This window comes from Lampris incognitus, chromosome 9, assembly GCF_029633865.1.
Source record: "Lampris incognitus isolate fLamInc1 chromosome 9, fLamInc1.hap2, whole genome shotgun sequence".
Classification (NCBI taxonomy): Eukaryota; Metazoa; Chordata; class Actinopteri; order Lampriformes; family Lampridae; genus Lampris; species Lampris incognitus.
Window position 1 is genome coordinate 29,136,321 of NC_079219.1, and position 25,574 is coordinate 29,161,894.

Genomic DNA, 25,574 nt, shown 5'->3' on the forward strand with positions numbered 1-25,574 from the left:
ATTGTGCATGCACTTTTTTACTACCCATGCCTTGTTTAATATAACGCAATATATCGTGCAATATATCGCAAAAGATTACATCATCGCAATGCATGTTTTTGTCAATATCGTGCAGGCCTAATATATATATATATATATATATATATATATATATATATATATATATATATAAAATCCAGTGAGTCAAGTAAATGCTGGATTATTTTGCTCCTTATTGAGCACTTCCCCTACCACTGAGTGTTTCTTTTAACAATTTTTTTTTTTCCAAGAACAACATCTCCAAGAACCCTCAAACTCAAGGCCTCTGGCAGAGGACCCGACCTTGAGGAAGACACACACCACCCGAAAAAGGGTGAGAGGGAGATATATATATATATATATATATATATATATACATACACACACACACATATACACACAAACACATTCCATATAACATTATCCTTACATATGTATTAGCGGCGTCAAGGACAAAATTTCGACTTATATGCAAATACCAGTCCGGGCTTTGCTAATTTACAACTAAATCTTTATCATCAAGAGATAGGAAAATAACAACTTTGTACAATATTTTATATTTCTGTGAAGTTTTTATAATGTAATAATGTGAAAAATATGACGTTATGTACACTAAGAGAAACCAGTTCAGAAATGCTTTGAATTTGAAGGTACCAAGGTATTCCATCTCCAAATCAACATGCATGTGAAATTTTTAGATACATGAAAAGCTAGTGTTTGTCTCCAGCTAAGGCTGAGTCTCAGAGATCATAAAAAAAATCCGGAGGCATTTGCTACATTTATTGAGTACTGACCAGCAGAAGAGGTGTCCCTTTCCACAGTCCACAGCAGGTGCCCTGAGGAGTGGAAAGCTGAGGGGATCAGAGCTGGAGATCCCAGGACCCTGGGTATTCAGTCGCACTGCCCTCTCACAACCTGCCCGCGGGCACCAACGGATAGCAGAGTTATTCTCCACAAATGCCTGTGAACAGAAGTAGAAATAATTAGGGTTATAATTAGTGGTTTCACTTTTTTTAACTTGAGGATCCTATATGGAGATCTGTTCAGTGCCGATCATTGGTTTTTTAGTCTTTCTACCTTGATGTCAAACTGGAGATAACGCCTGTCCATCTCCCTGGAGACCACGCCCTCTATGATTTCAACAGGAACCAACTGAAAGCAGTCGAAGGCTGGGCAAAATATGTTGTGGGCCTCACCTTCCTGAATCTTTAAGTTTAGATACCTGTGGATTCATGCATGCATTAGACATGGAATTCACTGAAAACGAGAAAAATCAACATCAGATATGTGTTGACATAAATTAAGATATGAAGCCCAGGTTAAATGCTATCGTCGTGGTATGTGGGCAACATTGTGAGGCAGTGGTAAAGCATAATATTGTTAACTATATTCTTAAGTTGCTCACAGGTCTATCACAGCTCTTTAAAAAAAACTTGACATTTAGTAAGTGAAAACAGTGCATTATTTTGAATTTGGGAAAACACCAACAGAAATCCCTATTTATCAAGAGGCTTTGTCTCGATGCTGATGGACATTAAGACTGAGTTATTGATGACAGAAACACTTTTTCTGTCCATCCATCCACTATCCAAACCACTTGTTCTGCTCTAAGGGTCGTGGGGATGCTGGAGCCTATCCCAGTAGTCATTGGGCGGCAGGTGGGGAGACACCCTGGACAGGCCGACACACACACACACACACACACACACACACACACACACACACACACACACACACACACACACACACACACACACACACACACACACACACACACACACACACACACACACCTAGGGACAATTTAGTATGGCCGATTCACCTGACTACATGTCTTTGGACTGTGGGAGGAAAGCTGAGGACCCAGAGGAAACCCACGCAGACACAGGGAGAACCTGCAAACTCCACACAGAGGATGATTCGGGACGACCCCCAAGGTCTGACTACCCCGGGGCTTGAACCCAGGACCCTCTTATGCTTTTTTTGTATCCCTAATAAATTCCAAGCACATCTGCTAGGCTTCTATTTTAAACACTAACTTACTGAAGACTATATCACATTTTATTGAAGCCCCATATTTGCATTTCCCAATTAGTTGGCAAGGCCTTAGTGACGTCATCAAAAACCACAGAGTTTTTTTTTTTATGAGCACTGCAGATATTGCTATATTCATGTAAGCTTAAATAGACAGAAATCTGCCTTTCAAACCAAATTAAGTATCAAGAATTTAAAACATGACGCACCCTTCCCAGCAACCTCGGCAGAACTCATGGCCGCAGGACATGTCCACAGGCTCTTCAAATATGGAGATGGAACACATGCAGATACCACACTGTCAGCCACACGGAGGAGAGAACATTGGTCAGAAAAATGCATTCAGTCTGAAAACTAATACAGTGTCATTCCTCTGTAAAATCAGAAGCTTCAAAACAAGAGTCACATTCTTTGGAACTTGAGTCTCTAAAGCTACCGTAAAAGCCACTTTTACAAAAGCTGTGCTTTAAAGAAAAAAATTTAAAAAGAAAAGGGAAAAATATTCAGAACACTTGATTTAATGGACATCTATGTTGTGCTTTTTGTGTTCTTTTTCTGAAATGACCTTTACAGTGTCCTTTGCAGAAGACCATCATGCACTGAGTGACAACCAATTCCATGCAACACTCAATGCAATCTATTCAGTAATAGTAATAACAATTAAACAAGGAAGGCCTCGCTCTTTGAAGAGTCCTTGTGCCTTACTCAAACACCCAAACAATGAAGTAGCAGTCCTTCGTTTAACAAAGAGGCATCTAGCAAAATCGAAGCCCATGCCAAGGATATGTTATCTCAGCAGCACGTGGCTCAATCTGAGTACTTTTTTCTGTTAGACACATTCCCCCTCTCTTTCTTTCTCTAAGACACACACACACACAGACAGACACAGAAAGAAACACACACACACACACACACACACACACACACACACCGACATGCACGCACGCACCTTGTTAAGGTGACTCAACATCGTAAACGATAGAGGAAACCGGCGTACTTTAACATTGGAAGTTGTGCTTTGTGACACGACCAATTGTAATATAATCAACTGTAACATTTAAATGGGCACTTGAGTGGAACTGGTCGATTGCAAGGCTGCTGGCACTGTGAGGGTCAAGCCTCTCCTTTTCAGCCCAGCAATTAAGGGTACTGTCAGGCAAATTTATCCCAATATCTATCCCATAATGGTTAGAAATCAAGTCTGACAATCAAGGCTCAACGATGAAGCTGGGTTGTCTTGAGCTAAAACAGTTTTTTCTTGAAAAACAAACACGCACATGGTAACCACCTGATGTCAACTGATACACAGTTAGCAGTGTATGTGTGGAGGTGGCTACATTTGGGAAATCTAGGAAACCTAAAGTAAAAATATGCAAGGTTATATTTTTCAGTTCAGAAATACAGATTACATCCGTCAAGAAACTTTGATAGTAGGCTATATTTTTTCATGTTTATATAATATTGTTTTGGGGTTTTGTTTCATTTAAAATTATACCTTTGTTATTTTAGAATGGAATTTCAAATTCCAGTCTCTCTCCGCCTAAAAGGCTCTTTGGATAAGAGCAAATGCCAAATGATAAATGAATTCCACACATTGGAACATGCTTTAAGAATGACAAGTTTTCATTCATTCATCCATTATCCAAACTGCTTATCCTGCTCTCAGGGCCGCGGGGATGCTGGAGCCTATCCCAGAAGTCATTGGGCAGCAGGTGGGCAGACACCCTGGAAAGGCCGCCAGGCCTGACAAACTCACACCTAGGGACAATGTAGTACGGCCAATTCACCTGACCTACATGTCTTTGGACTGTGGGAGGAAACTGGAGCACCTGGAGGAAACCCACGCAAACACGGGGAGAACATGCAAACTCCACAGAGAGGATGACCCGGGACAACCCCCAAGGTTGGACTACCCTGGGGCTTGAACACAGGACCTTCTTGCTGTGAGACGACCAAACTAATCACTGCACCACCGTGCCACAAGTTTTCAGTTATGGATAAAAAAGGCCTTATTTACTGTGGACACTGTTGCATTATTGACATTGATTTGACAGACATTGATTTGAGAAGAAAACCTGGACCCCAGGGCCATGAGAATTTTCTTCACATGAGAAACAATACAGCAAAAGCACTCTGGCTAGAATGGTCTCAGCAAATATTACCATTACACTGCGTGAATTATTCATTAATATAACTTGCAAAGGATTAATAAAAGTTATGTTTAATTTAGTATTATACTATTAACACATTTTATATTACGTCTTATATTCTATATATCACTTTTACTTCATTTCTGCATGTCATATCAGGGAAGGAAATGAACCAGCATAAGAAGGTGGGCTGAGGCCAATCTGCCTGTCTCATCGCGCTCGACTCATCATTTGGGTTTCCAGAGTGCAAATGAAGCTCTTTAATTACAAGTGAGTGCTGCTTGAGAATTTGTCAATTCACCCAACATGAAAAAAAAAAATCTTATCTAACTATGTTCAATGCATCTGGGGAACATCCAGACAAAGATCGTGAAAACATGGTGGACGTCTTACCAAAGTGGAGTCGTCATCAGCAGGGGTGAGACTGATATGGTCTGGAGAGGTGATGGAAGAGCGGGTGGTGCGGGGCGTGCGAGGCGAGGGCAGGGTGTCCCAAGCGTTGTAACCACTAGGAGGTGGATTGGGCATGTGGACCCCCGAGCGCTGGCAGCAGTCTTCCGCATTACTCATCCAGGCTTCCAGAAGTTTCTCTCGGTCCCAGTCTGGAAAAAAAAAAAAACAAAGGAAGAAAGAAACAAATAAATAAAGGAAAGAAAAGAGAGGAACAAATATGGACAGGGAGGATTTCAACAGTATAAAAATATGTGACATACAATTTCGGGTAACCGCCAAGAAAATTAGGAAACAATATAAAAATTTAAAAAAGTAGAGGAAAGCGGTCAAAGGTTACCCCCTGTAGAAGGGTGTGGTCCAGGCTAAAAAAGGAGGTAAAATGTTAATAAAAAAAAAAAGGGCAACAGGTTGTCCGGGTGGCCTATTCCATTGCCTACCAACATGGGGATTGCCGGTTCAAATCCCCGTGTTACCTCCGGCTTGGTCAGGTGTCCCTACAGACACAGCTGGCCGTGTCTGCAGGTGGGAAGCTGGATGTGGGCATGTGTCCTGGTCGCTGCACTAGCGCCTCCTCTGGTTGGTTGGGGTGCCTGTTCGGGGGGGGGGGGATAGTGTGATCCTCCCCCACGCTACGTCCCCCTTGCGAAAATCCTCACTGTCAGCTGAAAAGAAGCGGCTGGCGACTCCACGTGTATCGGAGGCGGCATGTGGTAGTCTGCAGCCCTCCCCGGCTTGGCAGAGGGGGTGGAGCAACGACCGGGACAGCTCAGAAGAGTGGGGTAATTCGCCAAGTATAGTTTGGGGCGAAAAGAGGGGAGGAACACTGTAAAAAGTGGCTCATCTACCCATCAATGGCTGAGAACTTTTTTTTTTCTCCTGGGAACATAAATATTTATTAACTAGCTTTTTGAATTAATTGATTAAAGAAAAGTAAAATGAATGTATGCTTTTTAATCTGCAAATTAACTTTATGGCCTGAACAAGATGTTTGAACGTGACTGGTTTCAACATAAAGCTTACAAGACCAAATTTTCCAATAACTTTTTTACAAAATGTCGAAGACAACTGACAGAATTCATATCCTGGGTTTAGAACAAACATACTTCATTTACCCCTGATTTTCAATTGTGCAAACAGACCATCTTTTCTCTGACCAAAGGAAAAATGCAAGTAGACGTGAAAAATATCCTTTGAACATGGCTTCTGTTCTCCATGACTTTTGAGTAAGTTTTAATAATGTGTAATATTTACTCCTCTTCACTTCAACCAACTCCATACTCCAACTCAAATCAATATTGAAGTGAAAATATTGTATGAATATTATAGTCAGATAGCCAACAAAAAAGAGCAGGTGAAAAGGAGGGGGGGAAAATGTCTTGACCAATTCATACTGGAGGAGCTGTTAAGTCTGCCATTAGCGCGATAATGGGCTCGAACAGGCACAATAAAAGGGCTGAGAGCGTGGGTCTGAGAGCGTGTGAGTATAATGGTTAAATGAGCTGAGGACTGTGGCCAAGTCTGTGGCGGTTCCAACCCAGTTACCACTCTATTTGCAGGCAACTCATATTGAAAAAAATTTGGTGTTGAAAGTTCATGATATTTCTCCGTAGTTGCTGTAAACTTCTTTACTCAGCAGTTTCAGAATTCACTTTGCCCCCATGAATAAAGAAAAAAATGATTGCACCTGCCACCCCACCTGGGAAAATCCATCAATCGATGTCAGCGCTATTTTGTCTATTCTCAATCCTTGAGTGCCTATTGACTCTCCGTATTCCATTGATGCCGCTGCCCTGGCGCTGTCAGGTAAGGTGTTTTCATTTGTTTATCGTTGCTCTATGTTTAAAATGTTTTCGCAACAATTTGACGGTGTGAAATGTGTGATAGTGCTTAACCGCATGTCTCACTCTCAATGAGTGAGTTTGCAGCCCCGTATGTTAAATAGAAATCACAAAATCTACAACAGCAATGGTTGACTGTTCATAGTCCGCTCATAGCCTAGCTACAGCTCATAGCCTGCTAGCTTATCTCATGAATCATGTACCCAATACAATGAATGGCATGGTTTTAACCTACAAACTGTTCCCACATCACGCGCGCAACTGCCGCCGTGGGCTGTGCGCCACAAATTGGTCACTCCCTCACTCACTGACTCATGGACGACTTGAGATGGACATTTAGTAGGAAGCGCTCGCAACTACTCACAAGCAGCACAGAAATGCTGTGTGTCTGGACGGTTTCCTGCTTGTTTTTCATCTTGAATACTGTAGGTAAGAGTAGGAGATATTTGGAAAAAAAATGAGAAGGAAAGAGAAAAGCTGTGGCATAGCCAGTTTTTTCTAAAACAAAAAAAAGCAAAGACAGAAGAGCATATGATGTTAGAAATATATGGAATTAAATACTTTATTTGTGAGTGTGTGTGTGTGTGTGTGCGCATGTGTGGTGTGTGGGGAGGTGTAGAGGGGGTGGGGGGATGGGAGGGTGGATTATGAATTAATGACATGAACGAAAGCCACTTCATTTGACATTGTATTCTTACAACGAATTGTATTTTTACAATGAAATGTGTTCTCTGCACTTAACCCATCCTATTGTATAGGAGCAGTGGGCAGCTGCAGCGCTGGGGACCAACTCCAGTTCTTCTTTCTGTTGCCTTGCTCAGGGGCACAGACAGGAGTATTAACCCTAACATGCATGTCTTTTTGATGGTGGGAAGAAACCGGAGCACCCAGAAGAAACCCACGCAGACACAGGGAGACCACGCACACTCCACACAGAAAGGACCTGGGACGGCTTGGGGTTCGAACCCAGGACCTTCTTGCTGTGAGGCAACAGTGCTAACCACTGGCTCACCATGCTGCCAAGCAATTAGTATTATTGTTGTATTAATGTTCTGTATACTTGAAGTGTATTTCTTTTTTTTTCTTCTATATATTAAACTGTATATCTGTAACTTGTATAGTGCATTTTTACTGTGATGTACATTTTGTATTTTTCTGTGATGCTGCTGCACACTGCAATTTCCCAAAAGGGACAATAAAAAGCTATCTATCTATCTAGAAAAACTGCTACTACTACTTTCGGCTGCTCCCATTAGGGGTCGCCACAGCGGATTATCCGTTTCCATCTCTTCCTGTCCTCTGCATCTTCCTCTGTCACACCAGCCACCTGCATGTCTTCTCTCCCCACATCCATAAACCTCCTCTTTGGCCTTCCTCTTTTCCTCTGTCCTGGCAGCTTCATATTCAGCATCCTCCCAATATATCTAGCATCTCTCCTCCACACATGTCCAAGCCATCTCAATCTTGCCTCTCTTGTCTCCAAACTGTCCAACCTGAGCTGTCCCTCTAATATACTCGTTCCCAATCCCATCCTTCTTCGTCACTCCCAATGAGCATCTTCAACTCTGCCACCTCCAGCTCCGCCTCCTGTCTTTTCGTCAGTGCCACTGTCTCCAAACCATATAACATAGCTGGTCTCACAACCATTTTTTAAACCTCCCCTTTAACTCATGCTGGTACTCTTCTGTCACAAATCACTCCTGAAACTCTTCTCCACCCACTCCACCCTGCCTGCACTCTCTTCTTCACCTCTCTTCTGCACTCCCCGTTACTTTGTACAGTTGACCCCAAGTATTTAAACTCATATGACTTCATCACCTCTACTACTTGCATCCTCACCATTCCGCTGTCCTCCCTCTCATTCACACATATGTATTCTGTCTTGCTCCTACGAACTTTCATTCCTTTTCTCTCCAGTGCTCAAGGCTCTCCTCAACCTGCATCCTACTCTCACTACAGATCACAATGTCATCCGCGAACATTATAGTCCATGGAGACTCCTGCCTGATGGGATCCGTCAACCTGTCCATCACCATTGCAAACAAGAAAGGGCTCAGAGCCGATCCTTGATGTAATCCCACCTCCACCTTGAACCCATCTGTCTTTCCAACCGCACACCTCACAGCTGTCACACTGCCCTCATACATGTCCTGCAACACTCCTACATACTTCTCTGCAACTCCCAACTTCCTCATACAGTACCACACCTCCTCTCTCGGCACCCTGTCATATGCTTTCTCTAAATCTACAAAGACACAATGTAACTCCTTCTGACCTTCTCTATACTACTTCATCAACTCAAAGCAAACTTTGCATCTGTAGTGCTCTTTTATGGCATGAAACCATCGACTCCCGTATTTTCACAATGTGTGTCTGGTGTGTGTCTGTGTGGGAGTCTATAAACGGCCAAACTAAAGCACTTGGGGCCTTGATTCTTTTTGGAGGTTATTGGGGATGATCAGGGGCACCTAAAAAAAATAGCAGAACATTAAAAATCTGCATAATATGCGGAATATGCATAAAATATGTGGAATCCCTACATAATCCTGAGCAGTTCAACAAGATGGCGGGCTCTGGCTACGTCACGCCTCGGCTCTTTCCGCCGTTCGCGCAAACCTCGCGTTCTTAACGGGTTGCTAGATGGCGGTCGGAGACAGCGAGCAGCGTTGCAAATAGAAAGCGTCCGTGAAATAAGCCGCAACGTCAGAGTCGCATTTGCATGGGTCGAGCACGGGCGTATATGGCGGCTGTCACGTGAAGTTTTCTGTTTTTGAATGGACATCAGCGCGTGCGGGCGGTTCGGGTTTTGGCGGGTCTGAAGAACAATAAAGTTGTCCGCCGTTGCGCGCGTGGAAGTGTCCGAGTGTCTTATCTGATGAATCAGATTTAAAGGCCCAAACATACTCGGGCGGAACGTACGCGGAGCGGACTCCACGAGGAATGTCCGCAGTCATTTGGGCTTCCATAGTCGAGCGCACTTCCGCGTTGTAGTTTCCTGTAAAACTGTCCGTGAAACACTACATTACCCACAATGCTTGCGTGTTGTTTACACTCTTCTGTCATGGCGTCCGACACTGACGACGAGGAAGAGATGCTCTTGCCTGCTGGCTCTACAAGAAAATAAACTGAAGAGACGGTGGTATGTATCCTCTCTGTGACGTGTCGTACAGGTGTGGGTACTTTCGCACCTTCTACTCATATATTTTCGGAATGTGTGTGTGTGTGGTGTTAGTGTGTGTTAGTGTAGATAGCGGGACCGAAAACTAAAGCATTTATGATCCTAATTTCTTTTGGAGGTGGTAGGTATTGTTCCAGAGAGGACCAGAAAAATAGCAGAAAATTAAAATATAATTATAATAATTATAATAATTATGCAAAATATTCATTTTCTAAAAATGGCTAAAAACCACTTTTCTCGGCATTTCAAGTGATTCTGAGCATTTGGGGGGAGGGAGTTGGAGTGGGGGGTAGGGGCAGGGGGAAGGCGGTTAGCTGGCAGGATGAAGAGGAGGGAGATTTAGACGGGTGGATAACCAAACCGCTACATCGTAGCGGGGTTCTTCTATATGTAAATAAACTATGAGACTGTGGTCACGATTGAGGTCCTGTTGCCGCGTCACTGATTGGGCTGATGTGACACCAGGAGCGGTCATCCTGGATTTAGCTAATAAACATCATGCTCACCGCAACTTGGTTGCGGGTCAATTACTAGTACTGTTTATACTAGCCATACAATTTATCTATAAAAAGACTCATTGAAAAATGTTTGGCAAAAAAAAAAATGTAATTCTGAGTCTTTATTTATCATGTCTGTGAATGTTCTCATTCATCCAGGTCATGGTTATCCAAAGGAATTGAATCAAGTCCTTTGGATCTATTTATCATGTCTGAAAAAATATATAAATATTATCTCTGATAGTTGCTTTAACTTCTTTTAGAAATAAATAGGACCAGGTTAAGTGTTCAACTTAAAAGTTGATTTTACATTGCCTCGTTATTATGTGATTCACATGCATTTAAAAAAAAGAAAATCACCAGAACGCAGGAAATGAAGTTTGAAATTCAAAATTTTCTGGAAAAGATAACCTCTGCCCCCCCTGTGGGAACCTCATGCCACTGTTTTATCACCCTAGGCAAAACTTGCTAAAACTGCCACTGCCAAGTCTAAATTTTCCCCACAGAGAAAGTGCTACCCTAAAACATGGAACATGACCTGGTCAACATTGTAATTAGGCCATTATCATTCTGGGGAAACATTTAACTACCAATCAAATGCTTCACACTTTAAATGACCTCGTTTAGATAATGAATATTACAGCAATTTCCCTCAATCCCCTTCATTTAAAAGTCATCACTAAATATGACCCTATCTCCATGCTTTTGGCAATCAAAAGGACTTTGAAATTAGTCACATTTGGACTTCAATACACCAAATTATGTTTGGCAATGCAAATTGAGGCCAAGTAGTTGATCTCTAGAGTGAAAAAGAGACAGACAGACAGACAAGAAAGAAGGAATATGATCAGGACAACTGTGCTTAAAACGTATGGAAAAATAGGAGTTGGGGAGAATGACAATCTAGACCTCTGCACAAAATTTAACAGTGCAATTTCAAAAGGCCTTATTTCTGGAGAATGAAAAAACCCCAGTAGAACCCATCCCTAGCAGCCAGAGGGGCAGCAATTCCCTCAGTATCAGTAAAATAAATATAGCATCATGCAGGGTTTAGACTCTCCCCCTCTGGTAGTATTTCATATGTAACATGCGGTCACCACAAGCCAACCACCCAGACCACAGAGTTTGAGAAGCGGTTACTTAAAGACTGCAAATCAAATCAAAACTGTAACAAACCTTGTAAAGCTCTCTGCACACGTTATCTGAGCAATGTTAATCTAACTAAAGCATTGACTTTCAAAGGCAGTAAATCACACTATTTTCAAGTTCTGCACGTACATGTTAGATAGATTAGAGAGGGCAAGTTAAACTAGACAGAGAATTGCTGACCAAAGTCTGCAAATCAAATCAAAATTGCGGAACATTTCAAATCCTGACCAAGGCCTGGTATGGACAGCATTAGCGGGACAATTCAAGTTTGAAGGTATAAAGAATGCAGCAAAATGAAATTCCCCTTATGGGAGGTTAAAAAGCACTTGGCTGATTGATACTGCATGGTGCTTAGATATGCATGCCTTCCAGCGTGAAAAATAAATGATTTGATAATTAGAAATGTACACTGTTGAATTGTACACCTTTTAAGAAATAAACTAAACTGAAACATGAACTTGTAAGTTTAACTACAGCCTTACTTTTGGTTAAACATTCACATTTATATTCTATGCGGCTATGTGTGCTTTCAACTCTCACTGTATTCCTGTTGGCCTTAAAACCCTCTCAGAGACACATTACAGCTGAATATTGGCCAATATATATTGCTATTATTTTTGCTATATCTCCTTATCAGAGCTGATAGAATTGCAATTTCTATATGTGTGGCTAATACTTGCTCCCCAGACATATTACACCAGAGCTTTCCATCAGCACTGGCTGCAGGTTAAACAGCCGAATACTCATTTAAGTCCAGCCAACTACTTTAATATATCAATTTTTGATTCTAATGAAATAGTTTTTATTAATAAGTTATAATTCACTATGCATGTGCATTTACGACCACTAGCCTCCACTTCATTAAACATTAAAATCTGAGCATGATGATGGAGAAACGTGCCTCTCTGTCTGAATCAGTCCTGCTCCCACGTGCTCTATATGAATGTGTGTGTATATGTGTGTGTGTGTGTGTGTGTGTGTGTGTGTGTATATGTGTGTGTGTGTGTGTGTGTGTGTGTGTGTGTGTGTGTGTGTGTGTGTGTGTGCGCACACTCAGCTGAGGTGTCCTGCTGAGAGTGGAGATTCATCTTCAGTGTTTTACAAATGTTAGCAAAATAATTGATGACAAAACACATTAAGAATTGCATTAATTGCACAAAAAGGGGGCACCCTCATTAGACGGGCTACTTCGGAAAGCACCGGAAAACACCAGTGGCAGCAACTTGACAACTATGCACCAAGTATTAAAAAGTCCACTGAAAGCACTGCATTTTATATATATATATATATATATATATATATATATATATATATATATATATATATACACTACCGTTCAAAAGTTTAGGATCACATTGAAATGTCCATATTTTTGAAGGAAAAGCACTGTACTTTTCAATGAAGATAACTTTAAACTAGTCTTAACTTTAAAGAAATACACTCTATACATTGCTAATGTGGTAAATGACTATTCTAGCTGCAAATGTCTGGTTTTTGGTGCAATATCTACATAGGTGTATAGAGGCCCATTTCAAGCAACTATCACTCCAGTGTTCTAATGGTACAATGTGTTTGCTCATTGGCTCAGAAGGCTAATTGATGATTAGAAAACCCTTGTGCAATCATGTTCACACATCCGAAAACAGTTTAGCTCGTTACAGAAGCTACAAAACTGACCTTCCTTTGAGCAGATTGAGTTTCTGGAGCATCACATTTGTGGGGTCAATTAAACGCTCAAAATGGCCAGAAAAAGAGAACTTTCATCTGAAACTCGACAGTCTATTCTTGTTCTTAGAAATGAAGGCTATTCCATGCGAGAAATTGCTAAGAAATTGAAGATTTCCTACACCGGTGTGTACTACTCCCTTCAGAGGACAGCACAAACAGGCTCTAACCAGAGTAGAAAAAGAAGTGGAAGGCCACGTTGCACAACTGAGCAAGAAGATAAGTACATTAGAGTCTCTAGTTTGAGAAACAGACGCCTCACAGGTCCCCAACTGGCATCTTCATTAAATAGTACCCGCAAAACACCAGTGTCAACATCTACAGTGAAGAGGCGGCTGCGGGATTCTGGGCTTCAGGGCAGAGTGGCAAAGAAAAAGCCATATCTGAGACTGACCAATAAAAGAAAAAGATTAAGATGGGCAAAAGAACACAGACATTGGACAGAGGAAGACTGGAAAAAAGTGTTGTGGACGGATGAATCCAAGTTTGAGGTGTTTGGATCACAAAGAAGAACGTTTGTGAGACGCAGAACAAATGAAAAGATGCTGGAAGAATGCCTGACGCCATCTGTTAAGCATGGTGGAGGTAATGTGATGGTCTGGGGTTGCTTTGGTGCTGGTAAGGTGGGAGATTTGTACAGGGTAAAAGGGATTCTGAATAAGGAAGGCTATCACTCCATTTTGCAACGCCATGCCATGCCATACCCAGTGGACAGCGCTTGATTGGAGCCAATTTCATCCTACAACAGGACAATGACCCTAAACACACCTCCAAATTGTGCAAGAACTATTTAGAGCAGAAGCAGGCAGCTGGTATTCTATCGGTAATGGAGTGGCCAGCGCAGTCACCAGATCTGAACCCCATTGAGCTGTTGTGGGAGCAGCTTGACCGTATGGTACGCAAGAAGTGCCCATCCAACCAATCCAACTTGTGGGAGCTGCTTCTGGAAGCGTGGGGTGCAATTTCTCCAGATTACCTCAACAAATTAACAGCTAGAATGCCAAAGGTCTGCAATGCTGTAATTGCTGCAAATGGAGGATTCTTTGACGAAAGCAAAGTTTGATGTAAAAAAAATCTTATTTCAAATACAAATCATTATTTCTAACCTTGTCAATGTCTTGACTCTATTTTCTATTCATTTCACAACATATGGTGGTGAATAAGTGTGACTTTTCATGGAAAACACAAAATTGTTTGGGTGATCCCAAACTTTTGAACGGTAGTGTATATATATATATATATATATATATATATATATATATATATATATATATATATATATATATATATATATATACCACACAGACGTTTATGGGCATAATGAATGAACGAATGAATTATCTTTATTTATATTGCGCTTTTTACAGCAGAGCCATCTCTAAGATGCATTGCAGACACACTAAAACAGGCCAAAGTAACATGTCCATCCATCCATCCATCCATTATCCAAACTGTTTATCCTGCTCTTAGGGTCGCGGGATGCTGCAGCCCATCCCAGCAGTCATTGGGCAGCAGGCGGGGAGACACCCTGGACAGGCTGCCAGATCGTGGCAGGGCCGACACACACATCTAGGGACAATTTAGTATGGCCAATTCACCTGACCTGCATGTCTCTGGACTGTGGGAGGAAACCGGAGCACCTGGCTATGCCTCGGCCTCACCCTGTCATTTTACAGTTTAAAATGTCCTAAAACACTTGTATTTTTTGCCATTGACCAATTATGCAAACCAATGTAATAAATAATGTTATAATAATAATAATAAGAAGAATAAGAATACTATGATGGCCTGGCGGCCTGTCTAGGGTGTCTCCCCGCCTGCCGCCCAATGACCGCTGGGATAGGCTAAAGCCTCCCCGCGACCTTGAGTAGGATAAGCGATTTGGATAATAGATGGATGGAATGATAATAATAATAATAATAATGTTATAAATAACGTAATTTAAAACCAATACATAGGCTAGATAAGACATGGGATTAAAAACATGCTCCCCTTGAAAATAACCTTGGTTTATTTTCGTTGAATAAGCGTGCATTTATGTTTCTAGTAAAACAATACATTAACCATCTTTGTGGCATGTCTTGATAAACCTTACAGTGAAGGTGTCAATAAATAAATAAAAAAGAATAAATAAGGTCTACTGATTCTTAATTATAAAAGTCCTGATCAGTCAGTGGTTTTAAATAAGAATAGCCAAACACACAAGAAGCCAAATTCTCCTTTACGATAACTCACTACATGTTTAAAATCGGGTAGGTAAACTCATTAAAATATGCAACAATTAAGATCAGTGTATTGAATAGTGGCACCACAGGCCACCAAATCTGGGCTTTTACGCCCGAAATTTGCCTCCGGGGGCAGGGCTCTATAATGCGAGTATTTCACTCGCATTTGCCCCTAATAATAAATATGTGCGAACCGGAAAAATAATTTACGAGCACAGTGTGTGAGTAAAGACAGGAGGCAAAGCTGGAGGTGGCAGGGTTGAAGATGCTAAGATTTTTGGTGGGAGTGATGAAGAAGGACAGGATTAGGAACAATTATATTAGAGGAACAGCTCAGGTTGGACGGTTTGGAGACAAAGCAAGAGAAGCAAGATTGAGATGGTTTGGATATGTGTGGAGGAGAGATGCTGGGTATATTGGGAGAATGATGCTGAATATGGAGCTGCCAGGGAACAGGACAACAGGAAGGCCAAAGAGGAGGTTTATGGATGTGAGGAGGGAGGACATGCAGGTGGCTGGTGTGACAGAGGAAGATGCAGAGGACAGGAAGAGATGGAAAGGGATGATCCGCTGTGGCGACCCCTAGTAGTACAAACCCCAATTCCAATGAAGTTGGGACGTTGTGTAAAACGTGAATAAAAACAGAATACAATAATTTGCAAATCCTTTTTGACCTATATTCAATTGAATACACTAAAAAGACAAGATATTTAATGTTCAAACTGATAAACTTTATTGTTTTTTGCAAATATTCACTCATTTTGAATTTGATGCCTGCAACACGTTCCAAAAAAGCTGGGACGGGCAACAAAAGACTGTAGTCTGGTCAGTTAAGGGCAAATATGGGGTCAAGGCTGCAAAAAGTCATTCACATTTGAGCCAATGTTTTTCTGTTAATTTAGGGTCCAATAAAGAAAAAAATGCAAGGAGCCCAAAATTTTAGGTGGGGGAAGTCTCTGAAATGGCCACGCCCACTTTTAGGCCTGGAAATCAGTATCTCGGCTCCTGAATGTCGCAGAGAGCTGATCATGGGCTCAAAAGAAGCAGAAGCACCACATTTATATAAGCATTATGAACAAACATATACCCCAAAACCTTTACTTTTTCAGGTATTTACAAAAAACTAATTTTCACTGGTCACATACATGGCCACGCCCACTTTTTAGCCCTGGGACTATATCTCAGGCTCAGCTCTCGGAGGTTGCCCCGAGTTGATATTGGGCTCAAAAGATGTGGAAATAACTATTTATATTAGTGCTCTGAACAAATATACTGTATGCCCTAAAACCTTCACGTTTTGAGCTATTCATGAACATGTTCTTTTTTCCATTGAATTGATCAGCAGCATGCAATCAACTTTAGCCAAATCTGTGCAAGAAGGCTATACAGTTTGTTTGAGTAAAAGTGTTACATCTACTCATGGAGTGCTAGTATTCAAGTTGACTCTTTGTTATAAGAGGAGGAACCCAGTAACCACCAAAGAAACAAAGCAAACCATGTGAGGTCCAAAAAAATCTTTATTTTAACCTCACACATCCCATCAGACTGGATTCAAACACTTGCTGAGGCACTTGCAATAAATGAGACATTTCATCCCTCTGCCAGCACAAGAACATGAGGTACACTTATTAGATCTGCAACTACACACCCCTGTTACTTGAGACAATGTATCTCTTGTGGAAACTGTGCTCCACTTGACGAAGAGTTCCTCTCCTTCGGTAGTCCAACCCCATTCAATGACAGGGGGACAAGGGAGTTGTAGCAGGCTGTTTCCCCACAGCCATCCTGCCTGGAATGTAGCTCTCAACAGATGCTGTAGAAGCGCATCCTGACTTGGGGGTAGGTCTCTCAGCTCATCATTAACTGAGTGCTTGAACAGCTGGAATCTGAGCTCATCTATACTGACACAGTTGTACAGTCCAGTCTTGTTGTACCAGCTCATTACCCAGGGCTCAATAACTTCCATGCTTTCCTTAACTGTCTCGATACTAGGGCAGCAACTTAGTCCTCTCAAAGCAGCAGTGAGTTCTGTGGACTTACTGTGGTTTATCCAGGCTTTGTATTGAGCAGTCTTTGAGTGGCCAAAGAAGGCGCTCACAGAATCACAGCCACTAAAAGAATGGAACACAGGCATGGCATCGGCCACATCTCCACCAAGCTTCTTGTGTGCTTCTGTGATTGAGTAGAATTGGCGTTTGCCAGGAACTGCAAAGTCAACTATAAGTTGCAAGTCATTACATACTGATAGGAACTGTGTAGTGAACCCTAGTAGGATGACTACCACATCGGAGTCGACTGTTCTAACTGTAACTGACTTGATCCCCTTGTTTAGCATGTGCATCACATGGCAAACGATGCGGTTGTCAGCCTCCTCAAGCATATCTATGCTGTCATAAAGCTGGATCTCGAAGCTTTCGCCGAAGTTTGCAAGCACCTTTCTGCCGTAGGTGATGCTGAACTCCTTGTCCCAGTTCCACGCTCGTGCCTTAGCAATCCTGGCGAACATTAGATTCAGGGCTACTTTGTTGTCTACATTAGACAGAAAAGCTTCAAAGAATTGCTTAGATTCTGGCATGGTGTCATTCTCACTGAAAGCCATCTGTGAACTACCTGCTGATCCCCGGTTCTTCCTAGTCGCAGTCTTGATACTCATATTCTGGTAGAGGTCAGCCACAATGTCAGTACGATTGGCTTTCTTCTCATGACCGATCCTGGCAATGCTGTTCAACACTTTGATTACAAAGTCTTGGAATGTCATGCCTTTGGTGAGAGACTTTGCCATGATTCGTACTTGCACAGACAAATCTATCACAAGTCCTTCTGAGGATGTAGATTGAACTTGTACACCGATGTCCCTTAGAATTTGAGACTTTTGGCTATGATAAATATCTCCATCCTTTGTTGACAAGGCGTCGGGTAAACCTGAAATTGAAATGAATAGTTAAGCTAAGTGTAACTCTTGGGCTTACTGTCAAATCAATTAACTTGAATGTGAAATTGAATCAATGAATATCACTGTATTAAAAATCTGGTAAGACTTAAGTAACATCTAAAATATTTGAATAACTGACTTTATATCAATTAGTTTCACCTGTGAATTCACCACCAAATAATTTCCTTGTCTCTTCTTCTCTTGATCTGCAGGCCTCCTTCAGCTTTGCAAAGGTTCCTTTGGGTGGCTTGATTGCAGGGCTAGCGAGTTGGACTTTTGCACATGAACTTGGGAGTTTCAGGGCATTTCGTGAGATGGTTGCATTGACATCCTTCTTACTTAATACAATTCGCTCCTGCACAAACTGGTCATGCTGAGTTTTGCCGACTGTAAAGACAAAACTGGAGTCTTTACTTATGACATCTGGGAAGGGAATGGATGAGTTCAACCTCATGAACTGAGCTTCATCGAACGGGTTGGTAAGGATACCCTGGTACACCTTGAGTGTGTGGCTTGAAAATGTTTCCTTGAAGGAATCCAGCATTTCTTTGTGCCCGTGTGATGGATCTTGACCTTCGACCTCATCTAGGTAGCGCTGGATTTCGGGTAGCGCAAGTTCGAGTTTCCTGAAGAACTCTTGATCTTCCCGATTGATGATATCGACATATCCAGTGTCAGACTTGATGACCTTTATGTTATGTTCCTGCTTTTGATCACATGCAATCTTTGAGAATGGGTTGTCTCTGGTGTTTACTGTGAAAGAGCCTGAAAGAAATTCCTTGAACAAGTATGGGTGTCTCCATTTGAGCTCTTTGAGATCCTGAAGAAACACTGATGCCCATCTGGCATAGTGTGTATGATCAAGTGCAAAGAAAAGAGGAATGAGCTGCTCAAGTGCACTGATCATCATGATGAAGTTTGCCTCTCGAAAGGATCTTATGAAGATAAGAACCTTCTTGATTGTGTCAACAACATTGTTCCAGTAGTGAAACATGGGGCTGTTTTCATTGGCCACCCAGTTACTCCAAGTCAAACTGTTGTCCTCTAGACGTTTTGCCTGAAATGCTTCATCTCTCTTCTTGGCCAGCACCACAGCCAGGAGTTGAATACAGTATCTAGCCTTCTTTATGGAATTCACATCGCAGACAGCAGTTGTCAGACCTGTGATATTCAGATTAGCTGAGGTTAAGATGGTATCAAGGCCAGTTCCTTTTATCAACTGCCCAACACAGACAAGAGAAACCTTCTCAAGGTGCAGCCCACCCATGAACGCGAAGTATGAATGAGAAAACTCTTCCCCCATGGCCCACTGTATCATCTTCTTGATGGCATAAAGGGGCTGATCGGATCCACCCACTGCAACCTGGCCTGGGTTAAGATATCTTGTGTATGATACTGCTATTCTCATGACATGGAGCTGAAGACAACTAAGATATTTTCTAAACTCATGATTCGTGTGTGTATTGTGCTTCATGCTTTATAACATAGGCAGCGAATGAGATTCATGTCAAATATAGCTTTTTACAACCTTCAGGAGCTGATACGTGAAACGTGACCAGTAAAAATTAGTTTTCCAAAAATATCTGAAAAAGTAAAGGTTTTGGGGTATATGTTTGTTCATAATGCTTATATAAATGTGGTGCTTCTGCTTCTTTTGAGCCCATGATCAGCTCTCTGCGACATTCAGGAGCCGAGATACTGATTTCCAGGCCTAAAAAGTGGGCGTGGCCATTTCAGAGACTTCCCCCACCTAAAATTTTGGGCTCCTTGCATTTTTTTCTTTATTGGACTCTAAATTAACAGAAAAACATAGGCTCAAATGTGAATGACTTTTTGCAGCCATTTTGCCTTAACTGACTAGACTACTGGGAAAGTTGAGGAATGCTCAAAAAACACCTGTTTGGAACATTCCACAGGTGAACAGGTTAATTGGGAACAGGTGAGTGTCATGATTGGGTATAAAATGAGCATCCCCAAAAGGCTCAGTCGTTCACAAGCAAGGATGGGGTGAGGTTCACCACTTTGTGAACAACTGCATGAGCAAATAGTCCCACAGTTTAAGAACAACGTTTCTCAATGTACAATTGCAAGGAATTTAGGGATTTCATCATTTGCAATCCATAATATCATCAAAAGATTCAGAGAATCTGGAGAAATCTCTGCACGTAAGCGGCAAGGCCGAAAACCAACACTGAATGCCAGTGACCTTCGAGCACTGCATTAAAAACCGACATCATTCTGTAAAGGATATTACCACATGGGCTCATGAACACTTCGGAAAACCACTGTCAGTTAACACAGTTCGTCGCTACATCTACAAGTGCAAGTTAAAACTCTACCATACAAAGTGAAAGCCATATATCAACAACACCCAGAAATGCCACCGGCTTCTCTGGGCCCGAGCTCATCTGAGATGGACTGACGCAAAGTGGAAAAGTGTGCTGTGGTCTGACGAGTCCACATTTCAAATTGTTTTTGGAAATCATGGACGTCGTGTCCTCCGGGCTAAAGAGGAAAAGGACCATCCAGATTGTTATCAGCACGAAGTTCAAAAGCCAGCATCTGTGATGGTATGGGGGTGTGTTAGTGCCCATGGCATGGGAAACTTGCACATCTGTGAAGGTACCATTAATGCTGAAAGGTACATACAGGTTTTGGAGCAACATATGCTGCCATCCAAGCGATGTCTTTTTCAGGGACGTCCCTACTTATTTCAGCAAGCCAATGCCAAGCCACATTCTGCACGTGTTACAACAGCATGGCTTTATAGTAAAAGAGTGCGGGTACTTGACTGGCCTGCCTGCAGTCCCAACCTGTCTCCCATTGAAAATGTGTGGCGCATTATGAAGCGCAAAATACAACAACGGAGACCCCGGACTGTTGAGCAACTGAAGTCGTACATCAAGCAAGAATGGGAAAGAATTCCACCTACAAAGCTTCAACAATTAGTGTCCTCAGTTCCCAAACGCTTACTGAGTGTTGTTAAAAGGAAAGGTGATGTAACACAGCGGTAAACAGGCCCCTGTCCCAGCTTTTTTGGAACATTTTGCAGGCATCAAATTCAAAATGAGTGAATATTTGCAAAAAAACAAAGTTTATCAGTTTGAACATTAAATATCTTGTCTTTGTAGTGTATTCAATTGAATATAGGTCGAAAAGGATTTGCAAATCATTGTATTCTGTTTTTATTTACGTTTTACACAACGTCCCAACTTCATTGGAATTGAGGTTTGTAGTAGTAGTAGTAGTAGTAGAAGAAAAAGAAGAGGAAGATGATGATGTTGTTGTTGTTGACGACAACAACCATCACAACAACAACAGCAAGCACAACCACCACCACCTACCATAGTCAGTCAGGGACAGGCGTGCTTAAAAAACATCCCAAAGATGTCACTAAAAATGAAGCCCATTAATTTTTGTTTTGAGAGAAAGAGACGAGGAGAAAAAAAGAATCTGGCAAGCGGGATCAGTAAGGTTTAACTAACGAGGCTTCGCAACTGAATCACTTCCTGAAACCATTCGTTCATTCAGCTCAGTTACGGGGGAATGTGGAGAGATACACTCTGAGTGAGTGATTCAAGTCAACTGTTTGCAGGAGGAATGAGGTGTGTTCAAGACAGCAATACACAGCTGATTTGCGTTGCTAACATTTAGCTGCAGTAATTCAACAGTATTGGTCTTGGACTGCACCCAGCTATATGACACTATCTAGACTGATATTACACGCATAGGCTAACATTTAACATTACTGCACGCAGTGCTGTCCACGCATACACACACATGACCATTCTCAGTTCACTATTTAGTGAGCTGGACTGAACATTCAGCCGTGTTTCAGTTCAGCGAGTCGGACTAAGCAGTCAAAGGTCGGCCAGTCAATAAACAATTCGGTGAATGAATATTACTACTACTACTACTTTCAGCTTTTCCCGTTAGGGGTCGTGGATCAATATATGTGGATCAGAATGCGGATCAATTCGGTGAACGAATCTTTAGCACAAATCTTTTTAATGAACTGGTTCCAGTGATTCAGTACACTGAACAGAACTGCTTTTTCCATCACTATTCATTTAATATAGTGGAGTTCAATCCCACTCCTGCTGTGGACCGCTGGCTGAGCATGCCAGACAGATGACATACAAAGGATATCGGTTGTCCAGCTGGGACAACCGATCTCCTTTGCGTCTAGTAGGCATGTGCCAATGTGTGATTTTGGTGGTACGTGCTATTGCACAGATGTGTGTCCCTTAGTACACGCACACACACATGCACGCACACATCCAGAGTGAGGAAATAAAACCTGTAATGGACAACTAATGCATCTCTTAAAAAGCAGTCAGTTGTTTAAAATCATGAATCATTTCAATGTTTCAAACGTTTCAGTGCTTCAGTGGTAAAAAAAAAAATCTTTCAAATGTTTTAAAAAGCTCTTGCAATATTTTATTCAAAACACTGTGTTTCAACATTTCAGTGTTTTAAAAAGCTATGTCAATGTTGTCTTCAATATTTTAAAGCCCATGCCTAGTGTCTAGATACTAGGGCTTCCACTTCATAGTTCTCCACTGGTTTCACATCATAACTGCACACAAGGAGGAACATGCACACACACAAATATGTAGGCAATCAACTGTTCAATAAACTGTGTTACTTGAACATTTTTCACTGTGCGCCTAAATTTGTTTGTGCACTCCTACATGTACTCCTTAGGGGAAAAAAATTAATTGGGGGGGGGGTGCAAGCCCCAGACCTCCCTCACCAGCTACTTTTTCCCATTGGCTGGCTACTCCTTATCCTTGTTGAAAGCCCTGTTACACAGGCAAATACCTTTCCTGCTATCACTTTCATTTTTAGTGTTTCACATGAAACATGGAAAGGTATGTGTTTGCGTACTCTCCTCCCAATATTTTGAACGCTTGTCCAAAATACCCAATAATACATATTTATTAAAACCTCCAAAAATTGAAAGGTTTGTATTTTGCTCAATCAGATTTCTCTGTGCACCCCAAAAAGTGAGGTTCTGAAAAGTGCTATAGAAATTAATTACAATTATCATTTTAACTTATTATTAATCATTTATCTTTAGGTTTTGTGTGTGTGTGTGTGTATGTGTGTGTGTAAGAATACCATGGGCCCGTAGGAGCGCCTCTGCAGTGAAGAGTGGGGCCTGTAACATGTCTGCAGTCTCCACTATCAGCATGTCCTTTAGCCTACGTAGCTCCTGAGGCCTCAGGCCCTCATACAGCTGAAGGAGGAGAGGAGAGGAGAGGAGAGGAGAGGAGAGGAGAGGAGAGGAGAGGAGAAAAGGAAAAGAAAAGAACGGGGAGGAATAAATAGAAGGGAGACAAAGATGAGGAAGAGTGAGAAGAAAACCAGAGGGAGGAAGCAGTGTGGGAGTAGAAAGAATGGTGGAGGGGATGATGAGGAAAGAAGGATATAAAGAAACCTAAACAAAACTAAGATAGCTGATTGCAGATGTATGACTCAGCCTGTTCTGGTGCACACACAGGCCCAGTTAGATAACAGATTAATGATGATAACAGTCACATGCCTCATGGCAGAAACAAACACTAATAATCGGTGCATGTGTGTGTTTGTATCTAGCCAACACAGCTGCATTATGAAGTGGTGGGCTGGTCAGCTGATTTCCAGCAACAAGCAGAACACTGGACTGGAGCCAAATAGATAACCAGACCCAACAAGGCATTTAATGCCTTCAGATTTCGTGTTACAAAGATGTATCTTTTGAACTTTGTCTTTCACAAATTATAAAAAGGAGGCAGTAAATATCATGTTATTTAAAGAATATTATGAGGTGAAAGGACTGTGTCAACTCTGGAAATGGGATTGTTATCAAGCCTCCATATTAAACCATTTCACAGCAAAGAGCAAAGCCTAAAAGGAGCAACTCTAGTTCACAGTCATAGATTGTAACCCCTCTTTACACGATTAACTTTACGTTAGTCTGTAGATCACATTGCTCTATGGAATAGTCAGCATTCTGGTAGTCAACCTTGAATGCAATGCAATAAGATGAGAAAGCTGAAAGAAAGCCACATTATTTTGTCATTGCACAGTTGTTCAGTTACAGTGAAGTGTGTTCTCTACATTTAACCCATCCTATTGTAGTATAGGAGCAGTGGGCAGCTGCAGCGCCTGGGGACCAACTCCAGTTCTTCTTTCCATTGCCTTGCTCAGTGGCACAGACAGGAGTATTAACCCTAACATGCATTTCTTTTTGATGGTGGGAGGAAATCGGAGCACCCGGAGGAAACCCACGCAGACACGGGGAGAACATGCAAACTCCACACAGAAAGGACCTGGGATGGCCTGAGGTTTGAACCCAGGACCTTCTTACTGTGAGGCAACAGTGCTAACCACTGGGCCACCGTGTTGCCCTTTTTTATTTTTTATTTTTTTAAAGTGCCAGAAGATCCAATGAACTATGCTATGATTGCATGTTGCCTGTGTTATGATGGCATGATATGCACATACTATATCTGTGCTTAAGCTTAGCTGACTCAAGAAGATACTCTAAAACAGTCATGTGCTAAGATAATGGCTATTTCGGGTGCCTTATTGCAGTTGTAAAGCTCAGGAGTTATAGGAGAAAACCTCTAACAGTGCCAAATAATAATCATTTTTCTACTAATAGTTTTTTCTAACAAGTCAAAACTTGTTGAGTGGATTTTTACGTAAACTAACTGGTGGCTTTAGTTTTCTGTTATTTCAGAATATGTTTTGTCTGTTTTAATTGAGAAAGGTTTGTTTTATCTGTCAGTTTAAGGGCAGCATAACAAGTCTCTATACACTTTACTTCACGCGATGGGGATTTACACGATAAACTAAAAGCTACGGCTTGTAGCCCAAGCATGCTCCTGGGTCTGCTTCTGTTGGTTCTCCAACGAAAAGAGTCAAAAAGGGTTTAGATCAGCTGGTTCTCTTGGCAGCTGAGTAAATTTCTCATTTTTGCTAAGACAGAGTAATAGAGTAAGGACCTGGATATACCACAGTACAGTCGGAATGTGGAGTTGGTACGCTGCACTTATCACTGTTGGTCGGCGGTGTATTCTGCCTAGATTTATGTTATTTTTGTACCTCTCTTCGGTCAAGGGCGGCGTACTCTGCTTCAATGCCCTCTGCTTCGGGGGCCAGGGAGAAGACCATCTGGGACTCCAGGCTCAGGGCCAGTTCCTTGTGATGCTGCTTCTCCGCGCAGTCACATGGGGTCTCGCGGTTTTCATTTTCCGCAAACAGGTCCGCATCCCTCTGCACAAGGAACTGTACAAAATAGGGTGTGGTTTAAAGGGTAGTCAGTACTTCAGGGAAATGTTCTGCGGTTTAAATGTTCTGCCAAAATATCAAGCTATCTCACATC

The 25,574-nt window shown here is 41.9% G+C and overlaps 1 protein-coding gene across 1 annotated transcript in view; it reads right to left on the minus strand.

The window, feature by feature from the left end:
• LOC130117575 (ankyrin repeat and IBR domain-containing protein 1-like) overlaps nt 1-25,574 on the minus strand; it is an 81,365-nt gene that overhangs the window by 51,045 nt on the left and 4,746 nt on the right. Inside the window, exons 4-9 of the mRNA XM_056285691.1 lie at nt 25,295-25,477; nt 23,324-23,441; nt 4,596-4,804; nt 2,262-2,350; nt 1,096-1,240; nt 813-979 (exon numbers count right to left, since the gene is read on the minus strand). Of these exons, the coding sequence (XP_056141666.1) occupies nt 813-979; nt 1,096-1,240; nt 2,262-2,350; nt 4,596-4,804; nt 23,324-23,441; nt 25,295-25,477 (911 nt within the window). The remainder of the gene's footprint in view (nt 1-812; nt 980-1,095; nt 1,241-2,261; nt 2,351-4,595; nt 4,805-23,323; nt 23,442-25,294; nt 25,478-25,574) is intronic.